The 18,893-nt window shown below is 38.9% G+C and overlaps 1 protein-coding gene across 2 annotated transcripts in view; it reads left to right on the top strand.

Moving 5' to 3' along the window:
* The window catches only part of KCNN1 (potassium calcium-activated channel subfamily N member 1), a 121,426-nt gene extending 103,194 nt beyond the window's left edge, over positions 1-18,232 (top strand). For both annotated transcript variants that reach the window (XM_075825305.1, XM_075825304.1), the window contains 2 exons: positions 11,613-11,682; positions 17,033-18,232. In XM_075825305.1, coding sequence (XP_075681420.1) covers positions 11,613-11,682; positions 17,033-17,317 — 355 coding nt within the window. In that variant the 3' untranslated portion in view covers positions 17,318-18,232. The remainder of the gene's footprint in view (positions 1-11,612; positions 11,683-17,032) is intronic.
* The last annotated feature ends 661 nt before the right edge of the window (positions 18,233-18,893 follow it).

Genomic DNA, 18,893 nt, shown 5'->3' with positions numbered 1-18,893 from the left:
TATATATTTTGAATCGAAATTATACATATCTATATATATATATATTTTTTTAATTATGCGCCACCCATGTGAAAACTCCTAGCACCAATAATATGAAAAGGTCTTGGGGGAATATATATCTAAGAGCACTATATCACTACAAAGGATATATACAGAACTATAAACACAAATAGAGTTATCCATAATAGGGTGGAACAACTGAGGGTGCTGTCATGGGTTCATGAAAAAACTATTACCGGTACGAGTAATCAGCCTATTACCCCTCACCCATAACAGTGGCCCCTGGAGATATACACGAGTATAACACATGTCAGGGTGGGACTACAGCCTGGAGGAATTTCCCTTCAAATGCTAGATCAGAAATATCATGGAACTGTAAACGGTAATGTTTGAGAAAGGTATCTGGGGAGGACAATGTAGCTGCCTTACAAATTTGGTCCAATAATACATTGGCTTTCTCTTCCCAAAAGGTAGATACTGCCCTGGTGGAATGTACGCCAAAAAACTCAGGGGTACAAGGTCCTGACTGGAGTAAGCTAAATAAATTGCCTGTTTAATCCATCTGCCAATGGAGGATTTATTGGCAGAGGCTCCTCTATTTGGACCCTGGATTTGAAGGAAAAGATTTTCAGAGGATCTCCAATCTTTAGTGACCTGTAGGTAGTGAATAAGACATTGCCTTAAATCTAAACTAAGGAATTCCTTTTTTTCTAGGGTTCATAGGATGATCACAAAAATAGGGAAGTACAATTTCCTGATGTTTATGGAAGTTAGAGACCACCTTGGGTAAAAAAAAAAATCTGTCAGAGTCTTCATAACTACCCTATCCTCAGGGATAGTGGTATAAGGAGAAAAGGCAGAAAGCACCTGAAGCTCACTGATTCTACATGCAGATGTGATGGCCAGCAAAAAAAGCAATTTTAAGAGGGAGAGTTTTAACTTAGACTCCTTACCCATGGGTGATCAGCTAATTTAACATCAAAGCATTAACTCAAGGCTGAGACCTGTACTTTCAAAAAGTGTTAGGCTTAACATGTTTATTTAGCCCGGACTGTAAGGGGTGCACTTTTGAGAGTGATAATAGATGTTTTTCGGCTGCGGGAAAGATCCTGTTTGTGAGATCCATAAGTAAACTTGACCTAGTGCCCCCTTCTCTCTTTATATAAGCCACAGCTTTGGTGTTGTCTGAATGGATTTTTACTTTGTGGACCAATATTGTTGTAAGAACCATCTGAATAGGCTGAAGGACTGCATGAAGCTGTTTAAAATTTTAGAGGGACTGATCTAACTGAGGACCACAGAGTCCTTGGAGGAAGGAGAAGTTGAAGTGGGCTTCCCAGGGGTTTGCATCCCCGCTTACACTTACTGCAAGAGATGATACCCAGGGAACCCCTTCACTATGCTGTTAACCTGTAGCCACCACACCAGGGACAGACTGGCATCTGAAGAAGAATACAAGAGACAATCCAGAGTAAGTTTATCTCCATTCCGTTTTCTGAGGATGTCCAACTGAAGGGTTCGAGACCTAGACTGAGCTGGATATAGGATGTTACAAGACCCAAAACCAACATTGCATGCCTGAAAGATTTCAAATGGGAAAGAAATAGCTCTGATATTATTTCCCTCACTAGCTGAACCTTCTTCTGTGGAAGAAAGGACATTTGATTTGGGGAATCAGAACCTCTTTTTCATTAAAATAAAGAATTTCTGCTTCTATAATTCCCTGCTTTTATAGGGTCCCTCTGAACTTTTGTCGGGTTGAATTTGCTTGGAGGAAGATCAATGAATTCTATGCAATAGCCTGATGCTATTATGCCTAGAATCCAATCATTTGAAAACATTTCCTGCCATTGCTGAACAAAAAATGACAGAAGACACTTTTCTTCTGGTGTCCTTGTTACTTGTTTCATTTTGGGGAGTAGAGAGAAATATTATTTTTTTTGTTGGGGGATCTAGATTTTCTGTATTCTTCGTTCTGGCCTTTCTGATTCTGTTTACTTGTGAACTTGCTGGGATGAAAGGAATTAAACCGTTTTATTGGCATGCAAAAGTCTTTTTTTCTATCAGAGGCGTTTTCCAGGAGATCATCCAAGTGAGGGTCAAATAGATCTCTTGAGCAAGAAAGCGAGCAAAGTCTGCCGTTACATCTAGTGTCCCCTTTCCAGGATTCAAGCCATATACCCCTTCTGGCAGATTTAGACAAGGAAGAGGCCTTAGCAGACAAACTGACTGAATACACAGAAGTGTCCACTGAAAAACCTACTGCTCTAGCTACAAGTAGGTATAGAGAAAAGAATCGGTTCCCTTGAGGTTTTATCTCTGATGTAAATTTTTAGCTGAGAAATCCAGGTCCTAAGTGAACGGTTGAGGCCGTTGACTGCTGAGGCCTCCCTTTTAAGGAAATAGTCTACCTTCCTATCCATGTGATCAGATAGGGAGCCCAAATCTTCAAAGGGAGGGTAACTTTTCCTAGAACTCTTTGCCACTGGAGCATCTAGACTAGGGGCATTATCTCATAATCTTCTAATAAGTATTTACTTTTAAAAACTTTTGTCGCAAAAACCTTCTTGTCTGTGTTTTTCCATTTACTTTTAATTAGACTAGCCACATTTTTATGGATGGAAAAAGCTCTCTGCTTTTTAGTACCTATACCTTCAAACATTACGTCTTGTATTGCAAATTTTTTTTTTAGGGTCTTCAATATTCGTAGTCGCCCATACTGCTTTTAGTAGTTGATCAGTGTCATCAGTAGAAAAAAGTTTTTTTTTTATCTCCGTATCCTCATCTGAGATGGTAATACTACTGGACTCTAGTTCACCTTCATCTGCTAATACTCCATCACCGGAAGAAGAGTCCTACCTGCTCGTACGGCCAGAGGAGGTACTTTGGAAATTCAGCCAAAAGATTATTTTTAATGCTAGAGGCTAGATTGGATGACTCTTTCATCATGACAGTATTTAAGCATGGCTGACGTAAGGTTTTAGTGTGCCCTGCTTCTTCAACGGCCGAATCAGACAACCTGGGTCTTGCTCAGTGGAAGGAGCTATGGTGGATTCCAGCCTAACTAGGCTGAGGACTGGCTGGGACATGCCTCTGGCATTGGCGCCCTGTAGGCCTCTCCTTCATGCAAGGGTCACTTGGTTAGACGCTTTCTGGACGTAACCCCGTCGCCACAACTGACGATGAACGTGGACCAGTGGTGTCTCTCAGAAGCCTCTTACACAAACAGAGAAGCCCCACGAAAAGGTAAGGTCTACAATGAGGATCTGCAGCCCTGACAGTGTGTCCTGATGCTTTAGAGTTACTGAAATGGTTCCACAGGCTATCCCATCCGGAGGACAGGAAACCTAAACTGGGTGTGTGGGGAGGTGTGCCCACTTTTATATTTTCAGGTTTTCTGTCCATCGAAGGGGAAGTCCTCTTCAGGGGTGCTGTCATTGGTGATGGGTAAAATTATCCTCAATAATAAAAGAGTGAGCAGGAAGATCCTGAAATACCCCTGGTGGTGGCTTCAGTCAGGCAGGATTTTATCATATAATACTGTTTATACACAGGATTTGGAGCTCTAGAACAAAAAACTGAAGCTGCGACTGGAATAAATATATATTTAGAAATTAATTAGTCCATATGTGGCAGCAGACGCAAACTTTCATAAATCAGATGCCGATCTGCTGCTCATGTAAATTCCAATAAATGTGGGTTTACAAAAAGAGGACTTACACTTTAGGACATTATATAGATATAGAAGAGGCAGACAGATTTTTAGCAAGGTCTATAGTCAATACATTGACAATATTATACCTTTATTATTTTTATTTTGTATAAGTGTTCTAGTCACCAATCGTTACATCAAAGAATTCTTCATACAGCTCTGCAGACTTCTAACATTCTAGCTGTGCTATTTAGGGAAAATTTAGACCTATGACTTGTCCTCCCATGAAAGTTCAATAGATTTGAGTTCTCTAGCTCCGTTTCTCAAACTGCAGAATCTGAGACTCTCTTCACATAGTGTAAGACCGTGATCCCCAACCACTGGGCCATGGACCAATATTGGGCCATAGATCATTTGGTACCGAGCCGCAGTATCTGGTATCCTCCCCGGAGGCCACATGGAATTCCGGGTGAAAAACCGCACCAAATTGTGGTGCAGTTTTTCGTTCTGAATGTCCACTGCCGAAAACTGCTGAGCATTTAGCCGGCCTGCTAGCAGGCCAACCTCCTGGGATGACATTTTATCCCAGGAATCCGCTGCCTGTGATTGGCTACAGCGGCGATCACATGAGATGAAGCGTCATCCCAGGAGGTCGGCCCTTTGACGTCATCCAGACCGGCCTCCTGGGATGACGATTGAGAAAGGTCCTATTGTAGGACAGAAACGTTGCTCCTTTGCTTGATGTGGACTGAATAAAGTTCACGATTTTTCCTATTGGAGTGCTGCAAGACTTTCTTTACTAATCTATATATATATATATATATATATATATATATATATATATATATATACGGAAAAAAGTTATGAGCGCATATGTATTCACCCACTTTGCTATGAAACCCCTAAATACGTTCTGGTCAAACCAATTAACTTCAGATGTCCAATAATTAGTGAATAAGATCCCCTGTGTGCAATCAAAGTGTCACATGATCGGTCACATGATGTCAGTATAAATACACCTGTTCTGAATCTCCTGAGTCTACAACATCACTAATAAAGGAACGTGAAGACCAAGGAGCTCTCCAAACAGGTCAAGGAAAAAGTTGTGCAGAAGTATAAATCAGGGTTGGGTTATAAAATAATATCCCAAACTTTGAACATCCCACAAAAAAATCCATTATATTAAAATAGTAAAAATATGTCACAACTACAAACCTGACAATAGAATTAATAAGAGATTTAACAAAGACAGCAATGATAACACTGAAGGAGCTCCAAAGATCCATAGGAGAGATAGAAGTATCTGTCCATAGGCCAACTATAAGTCATACACGCTACAGACCGAGGCTTTATGAAAAAGTGGCCAAAAAAAACACAAAATACGTTTTCAGTTCACCAAACAGCACATGGCAGATTCCCCAAACAGATGGAAGAAGGTTCTCTGGTCAATGAGACTAAAATTTAACTTTTTAGCCTTCATGGGAAACGTTATGTGTGGTGTAAACCCAACACTTCCCATTACCCTGAGAACACCATTCCCACAGAGAACCATGGTGATGGTGGTGGCAGCATCATGCTGTGGGGACGCTTTTCATCGGCAAGGACTGGAAAACAGTTCAGGAATAAAGTAAAGGTAGATGGCAGTAAATACAGGGCAATTTCTGTGGCCTGACTCGAAGACTGCTGTACACCAACGTAACCCATCTAACTTAAAGAAGTTGGAGCAGTTTAGCCAGGAAGAATGGGCAAAAATCCCAGTGTCTAGCTGTGGTAAGCTACTAGAATTATCCCAAGAGACTTGTATCTGTAATTGTAGCAAAATGTGGTTCCACTAAGTATTGACAATGAGGGGGTGAAAACTTCTGAACATTTAAGTTCTTTGTTAATGCCTTAACTTTTGTGTTACAGTAAAAAATATTTTGCACCTTCAAAGTGGTAGACATGTTGTGTAAATAAAATGGTACAACCCCCCCCACCCTCATAAACCATTATGATTCAAGGTTGTAATGCAAAAAAAAACAGGAAAACCACCAAAGCGGGTGAATACAAGGCACTATATGTATATATATATATATATATATACATATATATATATATATATATATGTGCACTCTTATAAATGACTGGTCATGATCAGGAAAAAGTTCAAACCCGTGTAGGTATGTATGAACAGCAATGTTTTAAATGGTCCAAGTCAAAACAGATATTAAGAACTAGTCAATTGCATATTACCGTGCAGTTAGGCAGTGCCCTTGACGTACATTTAGTAGACCGAACAGTGCATCTTACATAGCAGGTGCCATCCAGTCATATTACAAACAAAATTATGTACCCACTAGACTCTTGCTGCATGTCCGCACCTATGGCATGTCAGGGGAGGCACGTGCCAACATCATGAAACTTTGTCATGATGAACAGATGGCCACCGATGCCGACAAGCGACATCTAGTGGTAAACAAAGAATTAAATAGGTGGGAATAATGTAATTCTAAAATAGTTTATTAGTAGATTAGCGCCATTTAGTGGTGAGCAACAAATAGTATTAAATTAAGATAAGCTAAGAAAGTTTGCTATTAGGATACTGGAGGTTTTGCCACAGCTTTGCTGTAGGGTTTGATGCTTTTTTTATTAAAAAAAATGTAATAAAAAATTCCAGAAAAAAAATTGCCCTGTCATAGTTAAAGTCCACTGAATATTTTTGGGAAGACTTGGCCTATAGTGCTGACCATTGCCAGCACATTTATGTGAAAGCTCATCTGTAAAAAATATAGAACAATACTCCATTATCGACAATCTGACCTAACTGGTGTTCTACTGTTGCTCTTTCTGTAATATAGTCAAATGGATATCTCAACCATTATATATATATATTTAGGGTTATGGGAATTTAGGGTTTTTTCAATATCACCCTGAACCTGTAAGATATAGAAAAATGCACTTACTGTTAAAATTCATCATATGCTACACTGCTTCCGGTGTACATTGATGCAACATTACTCCATCCCAATGAATACACAGGAACTACAGATACTGGCAGTGAGGGACTAAGAATAAGAATTACCATTACTCAATGATAAGTATATTTCCGTTTTATAGGATTTTTTTCTTACTGGTTCTGGGTGTTTTTGAAGAAAATCCCAAGTACCATAAAACCCCTAATATAAATGGTAACAATATTCTTCTATGTTAACATATTAAGTTTCTATTAAGTCAAACAAATTACAAAAATGGTTAAATACTCATATGTTGTTATTTACAGTATACTATATATATTTACATTATAATAGATAGGTCATGCCAAGGCAAGCGTGCATGTTAATGGTAATGGTAAGAAAGCTTTTGGACAGCTCTCTCATGTACAATGCATTCAGAAAGTCTTCAGGCCCTTCCACTTTTTTCACATTTTGTTATGTTGAGGCATTGCGCTAAAATAAAATAAAAAATCAAGTTTTTCCCCATCATTCTGTGCTCCATACCCCATAATAACTTTATAAAAAATTTGCAGCCTTTGCTATGACACTTGAAGTTTAGCTCTGGTCGCCTCCCAATTCTCTAGATCATCTTTGAAATGTTTCTACACCTTGATTGGAGTCCACTTGTGGTAAATTCATTTGATTGGGCATGATTTGGAAAGACACACTCATGTCTATATAAAGGTCTCACAGCTGACAATGAATAGCAGAGCAAAAAACAAGCCATGAGGAGGAAAAAACTGCCTGTAGAGCTCAGAGACAGGATTGTGAAGGCACAGATTTGGAGAAGGGTACAAAATAAGTCCTGCTGCATTGAAAATTCCCAAAAGCACAGTGGCCTCCATAATTCCTAAATGGAAGAAGTTTGGAACAACCAGGACTCTTCCTAGAGCTGACCGCCCCACCAAACTAAGTAATCGGGGAGAAAGGCCTTGGTAAGAGAGGTGACCAAAAACCCAATAGTCAGTTTGGCTGAGCTCCAAAGATCCTGTGTGCAGATGGGAGAAACTTCTAGAAGGTCAACCATCACTGCATCACTCCACCAATCTTGGCTTTATGGTAGAATGGCCAGAAAAAAGCCTCTCCTCAGTAAAAGACACATGAAAGCCCGCCTGGAGTTTGCAAAAAAGCACCTAAAGGATTCTCAGACTGTGAGAAGATTCTTGGGTCTGATGAAACCAAGATTGAACTTTTTGACCTCAATTCTAAGTGTCAATTCTAAACCTCAATTCTAGGGACTACTCTGTGAATGTCCTTGAGTGACCCGGCCAGAGCCTTGACTTGAACCCAATGGAACATCTCTGGAGAGACCTGAAAATGACTGTCCACTGACGGTGCCCATCCAACCTAGCAGAGCTTGAGAGGATCTGCAGAGAAGAATGGCAGAAAATCCAGGTGCTTCAACTAAGTACTGAATAAAGGGTCTGAATACTTATGTCAATGAAATATTTTCTTTTTTAATAAATCAGCAAAGATTACTAACATTCTGTTTTCACTTTGTCATTATGGTGTATTGAGTGCAGAATAATCGGGGGAAACTTGCATTTTTTTTCTTTTAGCACAAGGCCTCAACATAACAAAATGTGAACAAATTTAAAGGGTCTGAAGACTTTCTGAAGGCATTGTATATGGCCAGTTTTACTCTGTAAAAATAGAGAAAATAATTATGATCAAAATGAATGAATGCTAGCATACCTCTCGTTTCAGTAAGATTTGCTTAGCTAATGCTTGAAATGGCTTCCATGGAAACACTAAAATATAGCAGCAATGCAGAAGAAATATAAAACCAAATACAGTAGGTGGCAGACTAAACAAGAAGCAATAAAAAAAGAGAGTCTGTAATGAAGGCTATCACAGAAGAATCAGTACCACTGAGGCTCAAGTTACACAACCTCTGTGGTGCAAAGACTAGGCATACGCCGACTAGGCATACGTTTTGGGGCAATATACGCCAGGATCTTGCAGCCCCAGTATTGACAAATTAGTTGACAATGTTTCTAAGACAACTCTATGCAAGAAAATTTACTTTTCATGGCAATCTGTCAGATATTTGAAGCTATATAGGATTATAGTTGCATACTTTGGGACATACAGTCAGCCCGCAAAATAATTTCCAAACGCTGTGTGAATCTAGCCTTACCTTAGCTTAGCACTACCTGAGACATCAACCAAACCCCCAATTATCTGATTAAAGAAGAACGTTGGTCGGGAAATAATACATTTCCTATTGGGCCTCCCCCTATCGTTTCAAACTTCTCAGATAAAAAAAATAAAAATAAACCATACTTCTCAATATCAAGAAATAAACACTCCAGCGTTGTGGTTGGGTGGCCATCTTCCTTTCTATAAAGCAGGGAGAGGAAAGGCCATTAGCACATGATAATACATATAACCAAGCATTTTGCAGTATCATGATTGACACCATACAAGGACATGGAAATCCGGTAGAGTCAATTGCTGCCTAAAAGGGAAAACGTGTCAAATAAAATTACTATATCTTTTTATCAATTTAGAGCTGTAGAAAATGTTTGACTCCCACTTATGTATTTTGTTGGAATCCAAGAAAAACTTCTACTTAAATTAGCCCAAAATTGTCAAGCCTCCTGGAACTGCCCCAGAATTCAGCATGACTCATGTTACAATAATAAATGATGGACTTATCTATGTAGTATAAGCCTTCTAATACTGTATAAAGTACATATGTTATTTATGTTTCTGCAATATAAGCTCTTTTGTTCAAGGGGTTCAAGTTTAAAAATACGTTTAGTGATATTATAGGTTGAGAAGTTGAAAATACAGTTTAAAAAGGTTTGAAACATATCTATATATGTGGAGGTTAATTTGAAGAATTCATTTATGCCGTTTAAGCTTAAATGTCAAATTTCAAAACCCAGGACTAATCTGGAACGAGAAGCGCTTGGCAACATTCTCGGGAATGTTGATGTCAGAAATAAATTTAGAAGTATTTGTAGTCCTTAGGTCTTAGGCCAAGGTCACAATTGGTGTTTTATATGTATTTTATTCCATGTTTTTCACATTGGATTAACTGCAGAGGCAGATGTTACATTAAGAATTCATGCACACCACCACATTATGGCTCCCTACAACTTCCAAGTTGAACAGAGCCATGATACACTGCCCATAGACGTCTGTGGGGCTCTATTTTACCTCCGTATGCCTCCAATATCATATATGCCCTTCATATCATATGCAATAAGATACCATATGGAGAGTATTCCTCCGTATTATGGCACCATACCGCGGCACAAAGAGTGCCTATGGTTTCATTGCACGGAGCCACTAAGTGTCCATGTGCCTCCTATCACATCTGTGCACACATCTCTACCTATAGTGAATGAGATCTTTAAACCCCCACTAACATTTTGGATACTGAAAACATGGTGTTTTTAGCATTTGCTGTATTTTTGGGTCATTTTTGGTACATATTTTTGCTTTATGCCACACCAGAACACAAAAGGTTAACATGGCCTAAGAGATTTATGGAGATGTAAAAAGTCAAAAATACAAACTGTCCCAAGTCTATATATACCATCTGGTTTGTTTTCAACAGTGTATTCCCTAGTCCTGTAAATTAGTTGTTAGTCTTGTATTGTTTGTTTAGTGTCCTGTTTGTTAACAGCAACAACAAAAAATTATGTTGTGTTTTGTCTTTGTTTTGCTAAATCATCCCCTACCAGAGCTCAGAAGTAAGTTCCTCACTCCATACCCCACCACGTCTCCAATGAGTAACCTCTCCAGATGTATTGGTGCTTGCCTGCATGGGAATTTAAATAACTGCAAAGTTGTGGTCTTCATCTCTAAAATCTTGTGGTTTTTCATTCATTCAACGAATGAGAAAACCTGGCTGTTCTTTTTATTTTCCTTTTCTCTGAGCATTGACCATGCTGCGTTCTGTGATGATTCTGACTTTTATAACCATGCCGCCTGACAGAACCTAGGGAGGCATTGCATAGATTACATAGAGTTAGAATCTGCACATTTAGGTCATCTCCCAATAAAGTTATCATATATTAAATTCTCGTATATGTGCTTCAGTTAGGTACAGTTTTGCCACAGGAGCTAGTACTGATTTTTCTATGATGCCAGAGGTATTTGCTAGCCTATTGCCCTCTTAGATTTGAAATGGAATTTCTGACAGTTGACTTTTATGGCATATCTAGTGACACCCACCTACAAGTATCTGCACACTCACATGTTATTCTTAGGCTATAATGGAAGAAGCATGCATGGAAAGAACCCTGTTCTTGGGATTGGGGAGGGTCCCAGCTATCAGATCCCTGCCGATCCAGTGAATATACTATAAAGATTAATCATCCGAAGAACTTTTTGATATATGCATGACATCATAAGAGAACCAAAGTGGTAGGCCTCTTTTTGAATGGCTACATAAGATAAGTCAAAGTAAAGTCGGACTTTATCAGTTGATGCCCAATAAAAGTGATTTTTCCAATTTTTTCTATTTCATCTTTAGTATTAAATAGGCATCATGGTTTAAAATGACTGTCATAATAGGAAGCAGCATATTCACTTTAAGAAAGGGTTGCAGTGGCTGCTGCAGTTTCACTCGAACTTCTGCTTTCTATCAGAAACAATGATAATGAAAGGCGTAATTCATACTGACGCATGCAAAGATGCTTAACGTACTTCCAATCTCTATCCCATCACAAGTTGTCCAGCAATGTACAGACCTATTTCACATGAAAAGGTCCTAAGTTATGCTATGAAAATGATAACTTTTTGCTCGCTCATTTTCAATTAACTTTGCATGAACTAATACATGAAGAACCCTGACAGCACTGAATCCTCCTACTTTTAGAAATGTTTGCGTGCTGCAAAGGATTATTTTATTTAGCCAGCTTAAATTTTTGTGGGGTAAGGAAAGATGTCAGTTGCTTTGCATGTGTCATGTGACTGGCTGTTTGGGAGGTAGGTTTGCCATATGAACCTAACTGTTTTGTAACTTACAGGTTACGCAGTGTGAAAATGGAACAGAGGAAGCTGAATGATCAAGCCAACACTCTGGTGGATTTAGCAAAGGTGAGCTTTACTTATGTACTCAGCAGACATTGTGAATGAACATACTCCGGCATTTTGCTAATACCTGTAATGCAATGACATTTTAGGTTAAAATAGGCAGTAGAGTGAACTCCTTCATTCCTTATAGTTAAAGATTTCAGTTACAAATGTTGAAATAGCTTCATCTTGCCATACCAATATTTTCCTTTGTAAACTGAAGGACATCTTTTAGAAATAAAGAAGTTAAAACTCACTTTTAAATTTATTTAAAAAGCTATAGTCCCAGCTGTGTCATTAATAAGAATTTGCCAACCTGTGTGCCACTCTATAGATATCTCTAGTAAAGAATTAGTGTTTCTAGGGGCATTGCTAGTAGTCAGCCTGTATAATAGCCCATCTGCAAAGTGTCATGGGGGGTTTGCACATTCTTTAATATAACAACTTGTGGTTAGATTAATCTGCATCCAGCATTGATAACAGCCTAATGACACTTTTCACCGAAGAAACTATACAGATGTAGCCATCTTTATCTTGACTTATAACGCATTAAATACAGTGTCAAGAAACTTTAAATGTACTTTTTCAATGACTTTTCAATGGCTTTTGCTGTGTGATATCCCGCTGAAGCAAGTTATCAGAGTCAAGATAAAATTGGCTACATCTGTAGCTGTGACTATAGCTTTCTAAACAATACAATTTAAAAAGTTACATTTAATTTATTTCTAATAGATGTCCTTCAGTTTTCAGTGAATATATACTGTCCATCTGTCCGATTAGGGCATATAATCGACAAAGGGTTCCAAATCAAGAGCTATGAGCCAGATCAAAGAGACACTTTGTAAGAGCAGCTACCTGCTACGGCAGACTCAAGCCTTCCATGTAGTACATGTCTGACTGGCCAGTGGCTCTAATCTAAAAGGGTTTGTCTCTGATGAGACAGCAGCTTTAGACATATTTTGCTCGGCTGCTCGCCTCATTGGAGGTTGTTGGTGACCCCTGGGCAAAAATTTGGTGGGGCCTCTAAGTTCTGCCTCTGGGACCCAGACCTGACCTCCTATTACAGTTGCGTTGGCATCCTCTTCTCTTACGTCTTTTTTTTTATTATTAGCAAAAAAACACTTGCAAGAGTTTTATGCCTAAAGTATATCTATATTTAAAAAAACACTATCCAATCCCTCCTTAGACACCTGTAGATGTATATTAAATGTACTGCAGCAAGAAATCGTGTGTCTAATATGCATGTTTTGGTTATTTTCTTCCCCTCTACATGATATATTTAAATGTAAATGTTATCTCTATAAGGACCTGTTCACATCAGCATTGGCTTTCCGTTCCGGGGTACCTGCCGGAACAATGACAAACGGAAACCATTAGCAATGTTTCCGTCACCATTGATATCAATGGTGACTGAAACGGAAGCTGTGGTTTCAGTTTGACTTTCCATTGCAGGGTTCACCAGACGGAAACCTCCGATGGAACCCCTGAACGGAAAGCCAACACTGATGTGAACAGGCCCTTTCTGTGTTAAGTGGGAGGGCTTTTCCTGCTGTGGAGTTGGAGAGCTGTGCTGTGTGGCTGGACCAATCAGCTGCCTCCCAAGGGCTGCTCCCTCTCCTCTCGTCACCTAGAGGCTGAGGCAGGGAGATTGTAACATTATACCCCCTGCTGCTCCCCCTCCTCTCTCACAGTATGAGTCTCAACCAGAGACAGAGAGACTGTAACATGATACCCCCTGCTGCTCCCCCTCCCCTCTTACAGTATGAGTCTCAAACAGAGGCAGAAAGACTGTAACATGATACCCTTGCTGCCCCCCTTCCCTCTCACAGTATTAGTCTCAACCAGAGGCCGAGAGACTGTAACATGATACCCCCTGCTGCTCCCCCTCCCCTCTCACAGTATGATTCTCAAACAGAGGCATAGAGACTGTAACATGATGCCCCCTGCCCCTCCCCTCTCACAGTATGAGTCTCAAACAGAGGCAGAAAGACTGTAACATGATACCCTCTGCTGCTCCCCCTCCCCTCCTACAGTATGAGTCTCAACCAGAGGCAGAGAGACTGTAACATAATACCCCCTGCTGCTCTCCCTCTCGTCTGACAGATTAAAGAGAACCTGTCACTAAGTCATATAAGTTGAACTGGTGTACTGACCTATATAGCGCTGTCTCCCTGATTACAGCGCTGTTTTGTTTTTTCCTGTACCACCCGTTCCAGAGATATGGCTCACTGTTGTGTTGTCTCCATCGATGCTAATTTGCTGTAGTTAGCCACCAGGGGTGAACTACCCTCAAGCTGCCTCACATTGATGGGTCAGCATCAGAGGCAGGGAAGCTAGCTCCACCCTGTTGGCTAACTACAGCAAATTATCATAGCGGGAGCCAACACAACAGTGGGCAATATCTCTGGAACGGGGGCTATAGGAAAAAAAAAACAGCACTGGAATCAGGGAGATAGCGCTATTTAGGCCAGATAACCAGTTGAGCTTATAAGACCTAGTGAAAGGTCCTCTTTAAGTCTCAGAAAGAGAGCTGCAACATGATGCCTTTTTGATTTACTCCCCGTCTAGTATTTACAGTTTTACTAGACAGTCATTTTGTTGACTAAAGAGCTTTCTGGACATTTAGATATCCTGCAGGCAGGGAAAGAGGTACTACAGGCTGCTGGAAAATGAAGATGATAACACTTTTCCCTAATAAGATATTATAGTAAGATATAGATATTATATTTGCCTATAAAGCGAGACCTGTCAATCAAGCTGAGCCAGGGAAGGGAGAAGCTGGAAGAAAGCCAGCCATAGGACATTTCTCCCCAAGCATGGCATTTTTTAAAACTATGTTTTCTCTGAAAGGTCACAGTGCTTCAGAGTAAAATATAGTTTGCCGTAATAAGGACACCTGTCACTATTTAATGCTGCCAGTGGTTAGGGCAGCATGATCCTGCGGACAGGATCTTTTTAAAGGAAACCTGTCATGTTGAACATGCTGTATAATCTTAGTCATTATATTATAAAGCAACAGGAGCTGAGAAGATATAATTATATATATATTGTTCAGTGTGTGTTGAAAAGTCCAGTGGGTGGTTTCAACCATTGATTGACAGCCTTCCCTGTATGAGTGTGAATACAGAAATAGCGCTGGCAATCACTGAGTAGGACCACCCACTGGACTCTTAAGTCCAGAGTTAGCAGGGATTTAAATCGATAAATTACAAGTTATCGTAAATGTTTTTACACACATTTAAATGGTACAAATATTCCTTGTGCCTGCAGCCACCACTAGAGGTAGCTTGTTGCATACAGATTTATACTTCTCTTATCAAAATCAAATGCTGTATAAATCTCTTTGTAGTAAACTTATTTCTTGGGGTCTGTGAGGGACTAAGCAGTCAGACCCCCACTATAGTGGGAAAACACTGTCATGATAAAAGATTTTGGTGGTTGTTTTTTTTTTTTCTTTTAAACTAATGTACAGGGCCTTGCGGATGTTTTTCCTGCTTTGTTGCAATATAACCTTGAATTAAACTGTATTTTTGGGGGGATTGTTCCATTTCATTTACATAACAGGCCTACAACTTGGAAGGTGCAAAAATATTTTTACTGTTACACAAATAATACTTAAGACAAAAAACAATACTTAAGACATAAGTTTTTACCCCCAGAAACTCATTGCTTTGTGCAGCCACCTTTTGCTACAATTACAGATACAACTCTCTTGGGATAAGTCTCTATTAGCTTAGTACATTCAGACACTGTGATTTTTGCCCATTCTCCCTGGCAAAACTGCTTCAACTCCTTTAAGTTAGATGAGTTGTGTTGGTGTACAGTAGTCTTCAAGTCATGCCACAGATTCTCAATTGAATTGATGTCTGGGCTTTGACTCGATCATTACAAGACATTTAAATGTTTCCCCTTAAACCCCTCCAGTGTAGCTTTAGCAGTATATTTAGGGTCATTGTCCGGGAGAAAGGTGAACGTCTGTCCCAGTCTCTAATCTTTGGCAGACTGAAACAGGTTTTCTCAAGAATTGCTTTGTATTTACAGTCATCCATCTTTCCTTCAATCATGACCAGTTTTGCAGTCCCTGCCCATGAAAAGCATCCCCACAGCATGATGCTGCCGCCACCACCATTGTTCTCTGTGGGAATGGTGTTCTCGGGGTGATGGGAAGGGATGGTTTATACCACACATAGCGTTTTCCATTATGGCCAAAAAGTAAAATTGTAGTCTTATCTGACCAGAGAACCTTCTTCCATGTGTTTGGGGAGTCTGCCACATGCTGTTTGGCAACCTAAAAACGTGTTTTCTTATGTTTTTCTGTAAGCAATTATTTTTTTTCTGGCTACTCTTCCTTAAAAGTCCCACTCTGTTGAGTGCCTGGCTTATAGTGGACAGACACTTCCTTCTCCACTGTAGATCTTTGGATTTCCTTCAGTGTTATGGTTGTTGTCTCTGTTGAATCTCTTATTAATGCCCTCCTTTCCTTGCCCGGTCTGAGGTTTGGTGGGCGGCCATGTCTTGTCAGGTTTGTAGTTGTACTATATTCTTTCCATTTTATTATAATGGATTTTTTGGTTCTGCGTGGGATGTTCACAGTTTAAGATATTTTTTTTATAACCTAAACCTAATCTATACTTCTCCACAACTTTGTCTCTGACCTGCTTGGAGAGCTCCTTGGTCTTCGTGTTTCTTTCTTAGTGATGTTGTAGACTCAGGAGATTCAGAACAGGTGTATTTATACTGACATCATGTGACGGATCATGTGACACTTTGATTGCACACAGGGGACCTTATTCACTAATTATGTGACATCTGAAGTTAATTGGTTTGACCAGAACTTATTTAGGGTTTTCAAGGCAAAGGGGGTGAATATATATGTACTCACAGCTTTTAAGTTTAGGTTTTTTATTTTTTTTAAACAAGGTATATCTTTTAATTCCATTGTAACAATTTGCACTATTTTGTCAGGTCCATTACATAAAATAAAAGTTTAAATCCATTTAAATTCTAAATTGTAATGCAACAAAACAGGAAAAAGATTTACAATGCTCTGTAAATACAAAGTATTAAAAAATATTTAGAAGTATGTATTTATACGTATATATTTACGTATGATATATAATAACTCATCCTCTATAAAGGAGGTTACATTTTAACATGGGGCAGCTGAGGTATTAAGATGTTGCAGTCTCCAATCTCTGTAGTTAAATACTTACAGTAGTAGTCATTTTGAATTATCCCAAAAAATACACTTTGGTTTTAATAACTCGGTGTGAAACATTGTTTTATTTGAATGTGTGGGTACTTTCCATTGTAAGATAGATACGTTTAAAGTGCATGTACAAAATTATTAATTTTTTCTAAATTCATTTCTCAGACCCAGAATGTTATGTATGACCTAATGTCTGAACTACAAGAACGGAATGATGACCTTGAGAAGAGAATTATGACCATGGAGACCAAGATTGACTCTTTAAATGGCTCGCTCAATGCTCTTCCAGGGCTGATTGCTCAGGCTCTGCTCCGAGAGCAGGGAGAACTCTTCCTCATGCGTTCCCACAGACCATTTCCCCCTTCTAACAGCTCGGACAATTCATGGACCCCCCCACGTAGACGTACCTCACCTTCCACTGCCCCGCACACCTCTTCAGACAGCGGCTGAGGAGGGAAAAGGACAGATTGGGAGTGGTGGAGTGAAGACTTAACAAGCTCACCTTTTATCCATAGCCACTATGTGGTTTGATTATGTCAGCTTTTTTTCTTAAAAGCCTTGGATATTTGTTAACCCCTGAGGGTTCTTTGAAAATGCTGGAGTGAAAGTTCTATCAAAAACTAAAAAATATATCTAAAAATGTTTGTGTAAACACGCACACGAGAGTACGCGCAGTGGCGCGATTATCCCTCTCTCTGTCACAGGCCAACCCTGTACAGTGATGGGGTATAGTCCAGTCTAGATAAGTTTCTAAATCAGTCCGTTAAATCGTTCCCAAATTTTATTTTATTTAAAAGATCTTCTAAGGATGACTGTCATGGGTTTTCTTTTTAAAAAGATAAACATCTCTGGTGTAAGCCTAGTAGCTTCCTGTTTTTAAAAAGTGATGGGCAGTCAGCCATATTTTTTTAATAACCCCCGCCAAAGGAGAAAAACTATGTACATATATATAGGAATGAAGGTAGTGAAATAAATATATATTTTAAAGAGCCACATATGAATGGGGTGGGACTGCATGTAACCTGGTTATTGTCAGAGGGATTTGAAATAGTCTGACAAGAAGAGGTTTGTAAGTGGTTGGTCTTAAATACGTGTGTGTGTTTACATATATAAATATGTATATATAAATATATCCATATATATTTATATATATAGAGGTATAGAAAAGAAAAAAAACTGTATTTTTTTAATATTTTGTTGCTGGAGTGGTGTAATATGTAATATACCAGTGTTACTGCACCAGTGGGTGGCAAACAGTTTTGTAGGGGGGCTAAGGTGGACGGTGTATGAAATTGGCATCTGGTTCTTTAAAAAAAATAAAAGCTACATTGGCTCGTAACTGGGGTTTAGAAAAAAATAATATATAGCGATATATATATATATATATATATATATACACATATATATGTGTATATATGTGTATATATATATATATACATATATATACATATATACATATATATATATATATATATATATATATATATATATATATATATATATATATATATATATATATATATATATAATTAATCACAACTAGGTAATGTAAATGGTCCCACTATGTTGGGAGCCACACAGGAAAAAAATAGATCAAGATTTTTTTAATACCACATGGTAAATATATTCCTCCATGCCTATATTCTTCAAAATATTAATTCTATACTAAATAGTATTCCTGCCACGATCTAGAATATGTGCTTGCTTCACCTTGTCCGGAGGGGTTGAGAGGATTTTGAAATGTTGTAATGGGCATTGGGATAGCCCACCTGCTCATCGAATATAGAAAATACAGGCTGCTGAAAAAAATTTGAGTTCTTCATGAATGCCTTGTTCTATTACCCAAGTGGCTCCCTCCTATAAAGGGAGCAATTCTAGTAATGAATATGTTTTGTGGAATTGGTAACACAGTTCCCTATTATAATACTTAAAGTGTCTCTAAAGTAGAGCTGCAAGTTAATGGCTATTCTATGAAAAAATTAAACATCATATGACTCCGTAGCATTCAGAACCAGATCTAATCTTG

The sequence above is a fragment of the Rhinoderma darwinii genome, chromosome 1 (genome assembly GCF_050947455.1).
Source record: "Rhinoderma darwinii isolate aRhiDar2 chromosome 1, aRhiDar2.hap1, whole genome shotgun sequence".
Taxonomy (NCBI): Eukaryota; Metazoa; Chordata; class Amphibia; order Anura; family Rhinodermatidae; genus Rhinoderma; species Rhinoderma darwinii.
This window is presented reverse-complemented; position numbering and strand designations above follow the sequence as displayed.